We start from the raw sequence: 16,648 nt of genomic DNA, 5'->3' as shown, positions 1-16,648 counted from the left end.
CCAAATTAATCCATTTTGTGACCCTGTCTGATGATTCTGCTTTAGACACTCCCAACCTGGGAGGTAACAAAAATGGGAAAATAACAGGGAACTACATCTACTGTAACATGGTCTAGACCAGTGATGGCGAACCTATGACACGTGTGTCAGAGGTGACACGCAAACTCATTTTTTTGGTTGATTTTTCTTTGTTAAATGGCATTTAAATATATAAAATAAATATCAAAAATATAAGTCTTTGTTTTACTATGGTTGCAAATATCAAAAAATTTCTGTATGTGACACGGCACCAGAGTTAAGTTAGGGTTTTTCAAAATGCTGACATGCCAAGCTCAAAAGGTTCGCCATCACTGGTCTAGACACATAAAATACACAAAATACACAAAGAGAGTATTATTTATTTAACCAACTATATTCTAATTCTTTGTTTCATTTTTCTGTTGTCATCATTCTATTATACATACATACATATATGTTATATATTCTCCTTTTTCAGCTTAATTATTAAATGTACTAATGTACATTTTCAGTAGTACCGTGCCAAAGTATTCTAGGTTGTTGGCGATCAAGCTGCTTATTTTTCAGTTCCTGAGCACAGTGCAGGTCCATTGCGGGGTCTTTTCATCCAAACTAAATTAGAGGAGGACTGGTTCAAACATTGAATCAGTGTCAAAAGTATAACATGCTTAAACTGGATTATTATTTGATTTCCTCCATTCACCAAATCCGTCTCTCCCATCACCATGATTTGGGTTTAATAATTCCACACAGAGGATGTCCTCACACTGACAAAACATGATAATGTATGCAAACATATAAAGTATGTAAGGCATGCCTGTCTCCATTGAGGCAAAAGTGACTCTAGCTAAATTACTACTTGGCATTAGCCAGCATTTCACAGAAATCTATAAGCAAAGCCATTCTATAAACACAAAATGGGTTAAAGACTTAAATGTAAGACTCGAAACCATAAAACTCCTAGAAGAAAACGTAGGCAGTAAAATCTCTGACATTTCTCTTAGTAATATTTTTGCTAACATATCTCCTCTGGCAGGAGAAACGAAAGAAAAATAAACAAATGAAATGACATCAAACTAAAAATTTTTTGCACAGCAAAGGAAACCATCAACAAAACAAAAAGATAATCCACTAAATAGGAGAAGGTATTCACCAATGATACATCCAATAAAGGGTTAATATCCAAAATTTAGAAACTCATATAACTCAACACCAAAAAACCCCCCAAATAATCCAATTAAAAAAGTAGGCAGAGGACCAGAATAGATACTTCTCCAAAGAGGACATAACAGATGGCCAATAGATATATGAAAAGATGTTCAATGTCACTAATTATGTTATTCTATGAACATGTATGACTTTTATAATACATCTATAAACTTAGTTAACTTCTCAATCTACAGGGAGAGCTCTGCTCTGTAATGAAAGAAACCGTATTAACCCATACACATTAAAACCATAATGAGATAGTACCTCAAATCTGTCAGAATGGCTATCATCAATAAACCAACAAACAACAACTGTTGGTGAGGATATGGAGAAAAGTGAAACCTCATGCGCTGTTGGTGGGAATGCAGACTGGTGCAACCACTGTGGAAAACTGTATGGAGGTTCCTCAAAAAATTAAAAATGGAACTGATTTATGACCCAGCGATTCCACTTCTGGGTATATATCTGAAGAAACCCAAAACACTAATTCAAAAGAATATATGCATCCCTATGTTCATTACAGCGTTATTTACAATAGCCAAGATATGGAAGCAACAAAGTGCCCCAAAATAGACAAATGGATAGAAAAGGTGTGGTAAACATATGCAAAGGGGTATTAGGCAGAGATATAAAGAAAGAATAAAATTTTACCATTTGTGATGAGATGGCTAGACCTAGAGGGTATTATGCTAAGTGAAGTAAGTCAGACAGAGAAAGGCAAATAGCATAGGATTCCATTTATGTGTGGAATCTAAATAATAAAATAAACAAAATAGAAACAGACTTATAGATACAGAGAACAGACTGATGGTTGCCAGAGGGGAAGGAGGTTGAGGGAATGGATGAAAATGGTGATGGAATTAAGAAGTACAAATTGGAAGTTACAAAATAATCATGGGGATGTAAAGTACAGCATAGGAAATACAGTCAATAATATTGTAATAACTATGTATGGTGCCAGGTGGGTACTTGAAATATCGGGAAGACCACTTTGTAAAGTGTATGATCGTCTACCACTATGTTGTATACTGGAAACTAATACAAAATAATATTGAATGTAAACCTGTAATGAAAAATAAAATAGATAAAACTTCAACTCAATCCCTCATTGGAGTTTTTCAGGACCAGAATCTAACAGCACTCACTTACCCCCATGACTCTGCCACGCTGCTCAACATCCTCCCACATAAAATGAACTATGATACGACACATGTATTTCCCAGTCCGGCCTTCCTGCTTCATTCGGACTAGACACATCCTGGGTGGGAAGAAGAGATAAAGAATCACTGGCTGTTTCCATTTTTCACATCACACATTTCCTTTGAAGTTCAGTTCATCTGAGTGATTTCAGCAGAGCACAGAATAAAAAAAACTGGGCCTTAACCGGTTTGGCTCAGTGGATACAGCGCCAGCCTGCGGACCCAAGGGTCCCAGGTTCGATTCCGGTCAAGGGCATGTACCTTGGTTGCGGGCACATCCCCGGTGGGGAGTGTGCAGGAGGCAGCTGATCGATGTTTCTCTCTCATCGATGTTTCTAACTCTCTATCCCTCTCCCTTCCTCTCTGTAAAAAATCAATAAAATATATTTTTTAAAAAACTGGAAGTGATTTAAAAAAAACTTTTACTGAGGTATAATATAGATACCATAAAGTACAAAATCTTAAGTGTACAACTTAATGAATTTTTACATGTTATATACACCCACATAAGCACCATCCAGATCAAGATATAGATTATTGCCCGATCGACATGGCTCAATGGTTGAGCGTTGACCTATGAACCAGATCACGGTTTGATTCCCCGTCAGGGCACATGCCCAGGTTGCAGGCTCAATCCCCAGTATGGGGCATGCAGGAGGCAGCCGATCAATGATTCTCTCTCATCATTGATGTTCCTCTCTTCCTCTCCCTTTCTCTCTGAAATAAATAAAAATATATATTTAAAAAAAGATATAGATTATTTAGAGCAACTCAGAAGGCCCCCTCACAAATGGAAGGAACCTTTCTTAATTGTAGAAGATAAGTCTGAATCCTTCATTACTGATGAAAACTGGAGTCCTACAGAAGGCAAGTAATTTGCCCAGCCACAGAGTAGTCTATAAAGGTGGGTAAAGTACTGTGCTGTCCAATATGGAAGCCACTAGCTACATGTGGCTATTTAAACACTTTAAATGTGGCTAATGCAAATTGAGATGTGGTATAAGTTTAAGATTTCAAAGATTTAATTCAAGAAAAAGAATATAAATATCTTAAAACTTTTACATTGCCTACATGTTGAAATGTTATTTCAGATATATTGAGTTCAATAAAACCTACTATTAAAATTAAGTTCATTTTTTTACTTTTTTAAATGGAGCTACTTTTAAATTAAATATGTGGCTTGCATTTTATTTCTGTTGGACAGCATTTGTACAGAATATAAGTCACAGAAAATATTATTATTTCATCTGTAATTATAAAATTGTTTGCCCCATTAGAATGTAAACTCCATTGAAAGCAAAGATCAAGTCTGGTGTGTTTTTTTTTAATCATTGTATTTCCAGGGATTTAGTAGGCATTCGATATATGTTTGCTGAATAAATAAATAGATAAATTCAGGGCCAAGTTTAGGGCTCTTTCCCCTATACAACATTGCCTTTCATCAACCAAGAGGGCTCTCCCTGCTTAAGACCTTACATAGGAATGTAAGAATTATATTTTTTAATTAATAAATACAACATTATATTTCATGATATATAAGAATATAAACAGGACCTAGCCAGTTTGGCTCAGTGGATACGGCGTTGGCTTGCAGACTGAAGGGCACGCACCTCGGTTGCAGGCTTGATTCTTCTGTACAGGAGGCAACCAATCAATGTGTCTCTCCCACATTGATGTTTCTCTCTCACTCCCCCCACTCCCCACTCTTTCTTTCTCTCCTCCTTCCCCTCCTCCTCCTTCTCCCTTCCACTCTCTCTAAAAAAATCAATGGAGCCCTATGGTTTGGCTCAGTGGATAGAGCGTCGGCCTGCGGACTGAAGGGTCCCAGGTTTGATTCCGGTCAAGGGCAAGTACCTTGGTTGCGGACACATTCCCAGTAGGGAGTGTGCAGGAGGCAGCTGATCGAGGTTTCTCTCTCATTGATGTTTCTAACTCTCTATCCCTCTCCCTTCCTCTCTGTAAAATATCAATAAAATATATATTTTAAAAAATCAATGGAAAAATATCCTCAGGTGAGGATTAACAAAACAAACAAACCAAGAATATAAACAGGGTTATCAACTTTCCAAGCTAGTTCCTCATCTCATTCTCATGACCATACTTATACTTATTTCTATAATCTCTCATTAGTTACTAAGCAGTTACAACAGGACAACTTCTCTAAAAGATAATTCCTGCTATAAATATGGAATATTCAGTTTAAATTGACAAATCTACCTCCATAAACAATTAATCCTGCCCAATAAAATCTACTAGCAATAGCATGGTACAATGGAATGATCCCATCCTGCCTGCCTCAACATTTCCTTTAGTAACTAAGATGGAGAAAAGCAAATATACTTATCAAATTTGCAGAGGACAAGAAGCTGGGTAGGAAGACAAATATGCTTGATGACCCAAACATGAACCAAAAATACTTCAACAAGCTGTTTCAAGGAGCTGAATCTAATGGAATGAATTTGAACAAGAATAAATCTAAGGTTCTGTAACTCGGCCTAAAAGAACAACTGTAGCCCTGGCCAGTGTTTCTCAGTGGTGAGAGCACTGGCCCACACACCAAAAGGTTGCAGATAAGATTCTTGGTCAAGGGCACATGTCTGGGCTGCAGGTTCAATCCCTGGCCCCAGTGGGGGTGCCTGCGGGAGGCTATTAATCAGTGTCTCTCTCACATCGATGTTTCTCTTTCTCTCTCTCCCTCTCTCTCTCTCTCTCTCTCTCTCTCTCTCTCTCTCCCCCTCCTTTCCCACTCTCTCTAAAAATCAATGGAAAAAATATCCTCAAGTGAGGATTAACAAAAACAAAAGTCTTATAGGCTTAAGTAATAGTATATGTTTTAAGGGAATCAAGAGGAAGAGGAAGTTGCTCCCCAAATTATTGTGATTTTAGATACAGTAATGGAAATACAGTATCTTCAATGTGTAAAGTAAGATTTCCTATTCAGCACAGATCAGATTCTAATAGGAATACTGTCAATAGTTTGAACATTTTATATATATATATATATATACATTTTATATATATATATATTTTGATTTCAGAGAGGAAGGGAGAGGGAGAGAGAGCTAGAAACATCAATGATGAGAGAGAATCATTGATCGGCTGCCTCCTGCATGCCCCCTACTGGGGATCAAGCCTGCAACCCAGGCATGTGCCCCTGACCGGAATCAAACCCGGGACCCTTCAGTCCACAGGCCGACACTCTATCCACTGAGCCAAACCAGCTAGGGCTGAACATTATATTTTTAAGAGACAAAAGGAAGAGATGAAAGATCAGAAGATATTTAACCTGGAAAAAAAACCAGGAGAGTTGCCTTAAATATTGTAGAACAGTAATTACACTGCCCAAGAGTTAGAATCAGAACCAATCGGAGGGCCACAAAAAGAGAAAGAATTACTCAGCATTGAATATTGAAGGTAGAACTTTCTAACAGGGGAGTTTCTGAAAATTCAAATAATGGAATGAATAACCTCAAAAAATAGAGAACTGCTGATTTTTGAAGGGTGAATACATATTTTGTGGGAACTCAGCCATGTGACTACCTGGTCTTTAATGTCTCTTCCAACCTTGGGAATTGCTGATGCTATGATTCTAAAGTTGCACCTCTGAACCCAATTTGTGACTAAGAAATAACACTTTGTGACAATAAAAACAGGTCATGGAAAAAGATTTGGCCACTTTATATGATATAGGGCATATTCCAAGGCAGAAACAAACTGGGGAAAATTCAGTCCTTTTCATAAGATTTTTTCTTAAAGCTAATCAAATCACTCATGTCAGCCTCTCACCTGAAAAGAGCTGTGTGTTTTGATGCTTGAGTGTCGTCAGAGGCCAATTCATCAACAGCAATAGTGAGGTAATGGAATTCTTCGTTTATTTGAAAATTCTGTAGTTTGTTAATACACCTGCCCTCTGAGGTTTAAAAGGCACGGATTTTCTCAGACCATAAACTTACTAACTATATTAACATGGGGTGAAATGTTTTTTTGTTTCAGAGTTGTTTGTTCTACAGCCATTACAGATAACAGGTAGGCTCAAATGGTCATCTGGGTAGGAAAGATCAAGCAAATTGAAGACACTCTCAAGACTGCCCTCGGGACAATTCACTCAATGAACATAAATTGAGTTCCTACTGTGTGAGGGAATATATATGGGGATTATCAGAGTGATGGCTAAAAAAAGCCCAGCTTCCGAGCAGTTAGTCTCCCCGGGGAGACAAAATCCACCATATATACAAAGAGTCCTAAAAGAGAATGTTGTAAGTATCCCAAAAAAAGTACAAAGCGCAATTGAGTTTGAGAGGATTACTTTTGGCTGAGTGGGATCAGAGAAAGCTTCATGGAACTTGGAAAGATGAGCTGAAGTTGGATAGATAGAGACAAAAAATAAATAAAGAGAATTTCCAGCAGATGGAACATTATGAGCAGAGCAATGGAAGAGCTCAACACATGTAAAGAAACAATGCTTTTGTGGTAGGGCAGGTATAGGAAACAGACAAATGTGCCAGAGAGGTCATAAAAGGCTTTGAAATGCCATGCTAAAAAAGTCTGGACTTTACTCAGTAGACAATGGAGAGCCAGGAAGAGGGAGTATAATAACATTAGCACCTTGGCACTGATAGCAGATGAGTCTCTGAGAAGTTAACCCTTTCTTCCCAGCCTCAACCCTGTAATCAAACATTAGTATCACCAGGGCTGGAAAAATGACAAATTTATGCTTACTTGAACAGAACTATGGTATTCAAAATAGTCTGATCCAGAAATATAAGAGCTACACAACCAGCAAAATTTGTTATAACCTGTATCTATTTTTGCTGATACTAACAGTTTAGAAAACACAGTATGGATTCAAGCCTGCTAAATAAAAGGAGGGCAAATTCAAATTATTCTGTAAACATTGTACCTGATTAGTTCAATAGACACTTAATTGATGTTAAACACTTTCAAATATAAAGCTCTATGGCAAATTTCATCACATGTAACTAAAGTTATGTAACTAAAGTTATGTAACTAAAGTTATGATGTCTATAACTAAAGTTATAGACATCAACAGGAAGTCTAATGAAGATTCCCATCAGTTCAAACGGGGAAAATAAGATAGTAATAATCCATAGGGCTGTCCATTCACCAGCACCATATTCAGCTAATTAAAAGCGAAACTAATTTTCCCCCTGAGTTTGTGAATCAAATTCTCTAGGTAGTTAAGGACAGAATGTCATCCTGTTGTGAAGAACTTCTGAGTTTTCCTCTTCAAGGAAAAAGCACAGCACAAGGCAGGGCCCACAAATTAGACAGTCAGATGCCTGGAATGTCCAGACCAAAACAGCCAAAGGCCAATTCTTAGGTCACCTGACCTTATAGCTTACACATTCAGTCTATTCCTTTCTTTCTTTACTAACTGCTTTGAATAAGTAATACTTGCACATGGTAACAGAAACTAAGTCTCCTTCCTGCCCACATCCCCCAGCCACCCTCCCTGTTCCTCTCCCTAAGGCAGTGATGGCGAACCTATGACACGCGTGTCAGAGGTGACACGCGAACTCATTTTTTTGGTTGATTTTTCTTTGTTAAATGGCATTTAAATATATAAAATAAATATCAAAAATATAAATCTTTGTTTTAATATGGTTGCAAATATCAAAAAATTTCTATATGTGACACGGCACCAGAGTTAAGTTAGGGTTTTTCAAAATGCTGACATGCCGAGCTCAAAAGGTTCGCCATCGCTGCCCTAAGGCAACCATAGTAAGTAGTTTCTTAGGAATCCTTCCACATATAACCCACCAACGTACATGAACATGTATTCTTTTTATATAAATGGTAGCCTCTTTTTCCCCCATTTCTCATAGTGATAGCCATTCTACACACACTGTTCTTATGTTGAGAAAATACTTAACCTGCTACAAAAAGATGAAGGTGAAGAAATCTCAACTCTAACTCTGTTTCAACCACAAATACCACAGTCACCCCAGTGAAACTATTTTTTAGATCCCAGAGATAATAGATTTCCACTAACTGACATAGCAATTGTTAGGGTAACATCTGATCTAGGCTGAATTCAACTTACCTGGCAATTTTTCCTATTCTAAAAATGACTAAGAAATAGGAAGAAAAAAATCCTTAATAGCAAAAATAAATATAATTAACAGCTAACACAACTATGCGCCAGGCACTGTGCTGTGATAGAGAAGCATTATTTCATTGACTCCTTATAACAACTCTACTAGACTAGTATTCTTCTTGTCTCCACCTTACAGATGAGGAAACTGAGTCTTAGAGAAGTAACTTGCCCAGAGTTATAAGCCTAGTAAGTATCAAAGGAGATCTAAATCCTGGTCATCTGGTCCCAGAGTCTTATTGTTTTTCTGCCTCCTTTAATAACTAGAAGAAACCCTCCAGATTCCATTTCCTCTATTTTTTCATTTAATCCTCACAAGGGCAGTGATTTAAGTTTTAAAACTAGCATCACATTAGAAATAGCATATCGGAAGGGAAAAAAAGACTGGCTAACTTGAGACAAGCATAATTACAACAACAAAAAGTAACTCCTGGCAGCCTAACAGGAAAAAAGAAACTAAAAATTTATTTAAAACAGACTCAAAAAATAGTACAACTCAGGTTGTACTATTAATACAGGGAAGGTAAACCTACCCAGTGCAATTCAAAGAAGACAGCCTGCCAAAAATCAGTAAAAGTACCAGGACCTCCTGGATCATCCAGAAGATGTTAAAGTATGTTAGAAAGTGAAAAGAAAGTGAGTGAAACAAATTCAAAATGGTAAGCAAAAACAAAAAAGGATGTGATGATCACTCCTGGTATCCACTGCAAAACAAAACTTGTCACAGGCTCTAACTAAATAACAATAATGTTTGAGTAATTAAGTAAACTACTCTACAACAAGCGAGAATACTAGGATTAAAGAAAAGAACAGAAAAGCTCTACTCCAATTCACATCATGGATACATTTCTCATAATAAATGCTTAATTAAATGTTGACACGTCAAATTACATTTTGCTACTGATTCAATTTCATAATTTCAGAGCTGTTCTGGGAGGAAGAGGAAAGGTGGGAGGGAAAACTTTCATGTTAAAATATAATAAAAATTGCCCTTAAGAATGCTAAATAAACTTTAAAAAGAGACAATCGTCTGCTCAGTTTTGCTGTGAACCTAAAACTGCTCTAAACATATAGTCTATTTATAAAAATATTTTTAGCTGAAACCGGTTTGGCTCAGTGGATAGCGCGTCAGCCTGCGGACTGAAAGGTCCCAGGTTCAATTCCAGTCAAGGGCATGTACCTGGGTTGCGGGCACATCCCCAGTAGGAGATGTGCAGGAGGCAGCTGATCGATGTTTCTCTCTCATCGATGTTTCTAACTCTCTATCTCTCTCCCTTCCTCTCTGTAAAAAATCAATAAAAAATATATTAAAAAATATTTTTAAAAAGAGACAATCTAGATTAGGACAACAAAAATATTTTTTTAAATATATTTTATTGATTTCAGAGAGAAAGGGAGAGGGAGAGAGAGATAGAAACATCAATGATGAGAGAGAGAATCATTGATCGGCTGCCTCCTGCATGCCCCACACTGGGGATTGAGCCTACAACCCGGGCATGTGCCCTGACCAAGAATCGAACCATGACCTCCTAGTTCATAGGTTGATGCTCAACCACTGAGTCACGCCGGCTGGGCAGGACAACAAAAATATTTTAAAATGAAAACTGATTACCTGGAAGAAGTATATTAAAATAATAAAAGACTGAATGTTTAAAAAACAGAAAGAGCCCGGCTGGTGTGGCGTGGTGGTTGAGTATCGACCTATGAACCAGGAGGTCAGCGTTCAATTCCCAGTTAGGGCACATGCCTGGGTTGTGGGCTCGATCCCCAGTATAGGGCATGCAGGAGGCAGCTGATCAATGATTTTCTCTCATGATGGATGTTTCTATCCCTCCCTCCCTCCCTCTGAAATAAACAAAAACATATTTAAAAAACAAAACAAAATAGAAAGACAATCTGATAATTTAAAAAAATTCTTGCATTAATTAACTTAGTCATTCACTTATCAAGTATTTACTAAGCACCTGAGTATAGATTTAATCTGTGCATGAACTATAATTCTCTGTCTAGGAACAATTCCAGTTGCCCATCCAAGTTTGATAATGTTCTTAAACCTAAAATTTATTATTGAGGTTTTAAGCTTCACAGTACCATCCCTATCTCTCAGTGATTCCAGTGGCTCAAAAATAATACTGATCTCTTTTATATATAAGGAAAGCAAATAATCCAGCTAGCAAAGTAAAGAAAAAAAGGAGTGTTCAAACCCTAATCTAATCTCTCCCTAATATCTCTAAAAGGCAAGCATAGAGATGAGAAAAGGGAAGAAAGACTAACTGACCAGGAAAATCAAAATATAAAGGGCTAAGATATAACTTCTGTCTTGTGGCAAATAACTTATTAAGTCCTCTAATATGAGATTTGTCACTGCAAGATGCTTTTGCATTCACTATGTCTTTCAATCTACCTATAACCACCTGTCTAGACAAAACTGATGCTCTGAGGAGGTTAAGTAACAAGGTTGCACAGTGGTGAAGAGAGCAGTTGGAATGAAGTCTTAGCTTCCCTGCCCCCTCTCTCCCCCAAAACCACAGTATCTCCCAGCACAGTGTCAGCATTGGCTGTTTCCCCCATTCTGTGACAGCACAGGTCCAAGAGCCCCTTCCTGCTGGATCAAACAAGGAGGAAGACAACATTGCCTGCAGAGTTCAAAGAAACGAGACTTTCCTAGCCATGCTTTCCTCCTCTCTGCCTAAATCTGGGAGAAAAGAATTCTTGTTATTCCTGAGGCTGACCTCCTGCCATGTACTGGCAGCTCAGAGCATCCTGTCTCGCTTGCTCTGTTTGGGCCTCTGACAATGCCAGTTGTGTTTTGGCCTTGTTTCTCCCTCATGGTAGTTTAAACGCTGCTCAGAGCAGATTTGATTTGAATTAAATAAAGACTAGTGGGCACTCAGGCAGGTTTGTCACTCTGCCTGTTACGAAGGAATCCCAAAGGGGACTTTCGTGTAGTTTGTTTCCTGTACTCTGCCACCATCTAAGGCCAAGAAAGCAGAGCCTACATGGCCACACTCAAGTCTCAGCAATGTGCTAATGAATGAGTTTATTTATTTGTGAACTGGCACACTGACTCTTTCCCAGGGCTGTGTACATGGCTATCTCCACCTGGTTTCCTAAACCCCCTCTCCACGAAGCCTAACCTTTATGGGGGGAGCATAGTGGCCAGAGGGACCGTCTGTGGGCAATCAGACAAGTGGGGTGAGGCACTTCCTGAAGTCATCTCACCTGACAGTGAGCCTCCTCCAAGAGCTACACCTGGCCCAAGGCCTGCCTGTCAAATCCACTATAAAGAACAAGCTTATGGGTAGCAGGTACCAGTGTTCACAGGTTATGCAATGTTAGTAAAATGATGCTGCATAGATCTTTGGTTTGTGCTAAAAGCTACATGTGTGAGTGTTTGAACAGAGTGACTCTGGCTGCAGGCAGAGGGAGAAAAAGGTGTGCACATGGCCAGGGCTCACCATATATAGCAGATCTGGAGCTGCTGGAATCCAGCATGAGCTTGAAAGCCCTACAGCTACATCAAAACTGCAGTGATGGTTTTAAAGAGCCCTCTTGCAAAGGCCAGGAGTGTCTGCCAGGGCAGTTCTCTGGCTGGACTGAGACTGTTTTCCAACCCCTTCCCACTCCCACATTTTACTTCTCTTCTTTCCCAAAGGTTTCTTCCTCTAGGCTTATAAAAACATTTCAGTGTTTCCCCATCTTAAAATAAAAAAATAACAAAATGCCCCCCATTCTGCAGTGATCATCCTCTCATCCATTTTTTTTTCAATTGAAACATCTTAAAAAATAGTTTAAAATTACTTCTCCTCCTCTTAATAATAACTCCTTAAGACACATGTCCTCTGGTTCCAGCCCCCAGAGGCCAATGTAACTGCTTTCCTTGACCATCCCCAGGAAGCCCCCTTCCCCCTGTGCTCCCATAAGATCTGTATGTCTGCTGAATGCACTTATCACCCTGTACTATTTTCAGGTTTACTTGTTGCCTCGCCCAGGACACAGACAGTAAGTGCCAAGAAACACACTTTTATATAGTTGATGGTCGGTGCTATGCTGTTCTTATTCAGAGGAAGAGCCCCCCATCGTCCCCATGACCACTAAAAGGGACACTCCAGCAGGAAGCAGTTCACATAGCTTTGGATTTGAGTTTGGATCCTTCATTACTGGTAATGAGGACTGAGACAAATCCCTTAAAATTTCCCAAATTGTCTTCTCATTTGTAAAATGGGGTATTTGGACTAGATCTATGGTGTGTGTTTTTTTGTTTTGTTTTGGGGTTGTATTTTTGCTAATCCTCATCCAAGGATATTTTTTCCATTGATTTTTAGAGAGAGTGGGAGGGAGGGAAAAAGAGAGAGAAACATTGATGTGAGAGAGACACATCGATCGGTTGCCTCCCCGATGCACCCAACAAAGGCCAGAATGAACCTGCAACCCAGGTACATGCCCTTGACCAAGAATCGAACCTGCAACACTTGGGTGAGCGGGACAACGTTCAAACCCCTGAGGAACACTGGCCAGGGCTAGATTTCTGGTTTTTAAACTGTGTTCTGAGTTTCCATGGAGGTATGTAAGGGTCCCTTATCAGTGGGCATGTTGTAAAGACCTGAAGTGAGCAGATCATTCCCACTTCTTTAACCCAAGTAGCAATTCTTTGATCTATTCAAACATTGTGGCTGAGCATAAAACTTCACTAAAAAAACACACACAACTCTGCTGGTAAAAAGATCGAAAACCACTAGGTCTCTCTGCCTGGAATGCTTTGTCATCTACTCTTTGACTTGCTAACTTCTAGTCATCAATCAGTGATGACCTCCCTGACTGACCCACACCCCCAACTAAATTATGTACCCCTCTACTCCCACAGAGCCCTATCATTTCCTCTCAGAGCAACTATCCCAGTTGTATTTTATTAATGATTTGTTTATTGTCTCTCTTCTAAACTACCTGTGAGGGCAAGGAACAAATCTGCTGCATACAGTAGTTTCAATTACAGGATAATTGCTATAATTTATGAATTTATGTTAAAGAATAAGCAAGAATTTATGTTAAAGAATTACTTAACTCAGTAATAATATTAATTAATATTAAGTATTATTAAATTAATAAATAATTATTTAGTTAGTTACTTTGGTCGTTTTAATTACCAATGAGGAAAACAACTTAATACTTTGAGCTAGCCACACTTAAATTTCTTCTCCACCATGTACTAATTAGTTCTTTGGCCAAGTTTTCTAACTTCTCTAAGTTTCTGATCCCTCATATGTAAAACAGAAATATAGTAGTTGTAAGAATGTGTGAGATATGTAAATAAATAAAAGGTAATATATATAAAGGACCCAGTACTTATTATATTTGATACACGACTTTAAAATAATTTTTTAAAATAGCAAAATGCATTTTACTCCCTCTCCATTCCATCTCCATTATAGGCATATTCTAATTTTATTTGTCCCATTGCATTTTCTAAATTTAATTTTTCTAAAATTAATTTATGCATTTATAAGGTACCAGTGTTCCGTAACAAACTTTAATAGGGAGTCCCTACAAATATTTATGTTAACATTTATAACACCAACATAAATTCCAACTATAGACACGCTCCACCACCCAAAGAAACTCAAGTAGGAGCAGAGGTTTGCCACTCTCGCCTGATCAACAGGTATGGCCACTGCCCTAGCCGGGTCAGTTGCGGACTGAAGAGTTCCAGGTTCAATTCCGATCAAGGGCACATGCCCGGGTTGCAGGCTCCATCCCCAGTAGGGGGCATGCAGGAGGCAGCCAATCAATGATTCTCTCTCATCACTGATGTTTCTAACTTTCCCCCTCTTTCTTCTTCTCTGAAATCAATAAAAATATATTTTAAAAAAATAAAACAGGCATGGCCAGGACTCTTCCAATTGCCACAGGAGCCAAGTCAGATCTGAGGCCATCAATTATTTTATAAACATTTATTGATGAAAACAAAGAGTTAAGAGATGGGACTGAGGAGAAGAAATAGCTTATTTGCATATCTTTCTTAAAAGGTAATAATTTCATCATCCACAAAGAAGATTGATACATACATGGTAAAATATATATAAATGTTATGTGATGAGTGCTGTAATAGAAATAACCAAAATACTAAAGAAACACAAAAGAGGACTAACTGCTTTCAGAGGGCATGAAAGGCTTCAAAGAAGAGATGATATCTGAGTTGCATAATGAATGAAAAATAGAGGAGTTTGTCAGGTGGAGAGGAAAAAGGCCTTTTACTAGTAGGCTGAAGAAACCTTTGTTCAGAAGCCTTGATATTTCTATTATATAGTCTTGCTTTTTTTGCAGAGGAAAGAGTGGTGGTGCTGGTGGTGCTACCTAGAATGGCAACAAATGAGACTAGTAAAGGAGTGGCATATTTGGTGGGATAGAAATGTCATGCTAAAAAACATACATTATCCTGAGAACAATGGAGAATATTAAGGATTTTGTATGTGTGTGTGTGTGTGTGTGTACTGATCCAATGTGCATTGAGAAGCATTGATTAATACTAAATATCATTAGTATTTACTGACACAGGGAGAGGGAAGGTTGTAGGCCAAAGACCAGTTTTCAGGTACTACTGCTTATAACCCAATAAATCAATTGAATGTGTGACATCTTGAATTTTTGTTTAAAATAAATTCAAATGAAATAGGAAATATCAGAGATTATCTTTTGTAAAGATAAGTTTTACAAAACTATTGTATCAGATACATGTGTGTGTTCTGAGTCACAAAGTAAAATGATGCATTTGCTACTAAGTTTTTGGTTTAAAAAAGTTTGAGTTGACCTGGCCAGAGTGGTTCAGTGGTTGAGCATCTACCTATGAACCAGGAGCTCATGGTTCGATTTCTGGTCAGGGCACATGTTCGGGTTGTTGTGGGTTTGATCCTCAGTGGGGGACATGCAGGAGGCAGCTAGTCAGTGATTCTCTCTCATCACTGATGTTTCTATCTCACTCTCAGTCTCCCTTTCTCTCTGAAATCAATAAAAACATATATATACTAGTGGCCCAGTGCACGAATTCATGCACAATGAAAGGAAATTAATTAGAAGAAATATTTTAATATCGCTATTCACCTTTTTTCTCTAATAGAAGTGTCAGAGATGAAAGAAAATTAGTAAAATGTATATGAAAATTATAAATTGATTAATAAATAAACAGTAACAACATGATATAACAACAACAAGGACATGATATAAAAAGAACAAAAACATTGCCCTAGCCTGTTTGGCTCAGTGGATAGAGCATCAGCCTGCGAACTGAGAGGTCCCAGGTTCGATTCCGGTCAAGGGCACATGCCTAGGTTGTGGGCTCCATCCCCAGTGGGGGACTTGCAGGAGGCAGCCGACCCATGATTCTGCTCTCATCATGGATGTTTCTATCTCTCTCCCTCTTCCTTCCTCTCTGAAATCAATAAAAACATTTAAAAAAAAAAGAACAAAAACATAATATAAAAACAACATTGATAAAAACAATGACTGATAAATTGATTAAACTTAATCTAACACTGAGGCCAGTGTCAGACGGGGACAAATCAATTCTTGGAACCAGAACAACCTCTCCTCCGCAGATCCTGTTAATACTTCAGCTTCGATTATGTTAGGTCGCAATCTTTTGATAATAAATCTAGTACCATTACAAAGACCCCATTTACTACTAAGATTTCTCAGTAGCATGATGATTGCACCTACTTTCAATTCTAATTTATGACACAGCATTCCTGAAGGAGTAATACTTTTAAGAAATTGGATGGGAAAATTTTCCTTTTCAGCATCATCCGTTGAATCTAGAATTATTGTCGATTACACTGTCGTCTCTGAGTCTTAATGCAAAATCCGTTCTCTAGCCTTTTTTACCATGTGGGAAAGATAGGTCATTGTATCTAATGTAGGAAACAGGATACTGATCTGTTTCATCTTAGTGGCATTCGGATTATTGGGATCTGGTTTACAATGAATGAGCAAGTCCCTTTCAAAAGGAGGTCCTCCATCTTCGTTTCTGAATATGACGGCAACTTCGGTTACATGGTGATAATTATATCTACCCAGATCACTGTTACGATCATATTTAATCACCATTGTTACTTCC

At 38.2% G+C, this 16,648-nt stretch overlaps 1 protein-coding gene across 4 annotated transcripts in view; it reads right to left on the bottom strand.

The window, feature by feature from the left end:
• Positions 1-16,648, bottom strand: part of LOC102239259 (ubiquinol-cytochrome-c reductase complex assembly factor 1) — a 110,271-nt gene that overhangs the window by 41,489 nt on the left and 52,134 nt on the right. For all 4 annotated transcript variants that reach the window (XM_005879766.2, XM_005879767.2, XM_014550666.1 and 1 more), the window contains one exon: positions 2,377-2,485. In XM_005879766.2, coding sequence (XP_005879828.1) covers positions 2,377-2,485 — 109 coding nt within the window. The remainder of the gene's footprint in view (positions 1-2,376; positions 2,486-16,648) is intronic.

Source organism: Myotis brandtii, unplaced genomic scaffold (genome assembly GCF_000412655.1).
Source record: "Myotis brandtii unplaced genomic scaffold, ASM41265v1 scaffold61, whole genome shotgun sequence".
Taxonomy (NCBI): domain Eukaryota; kingdom Metazoa; phylum Chordata; class Mammalia; order Chiroptera; family Vespertilionidae; genus Myotis; species Myotis brandtii.
The sequence above is the reverse complement of the archived record's forward strand: the minus strand, read 5'-3'. Positions and strand labels throughout refer to the sequence as shown.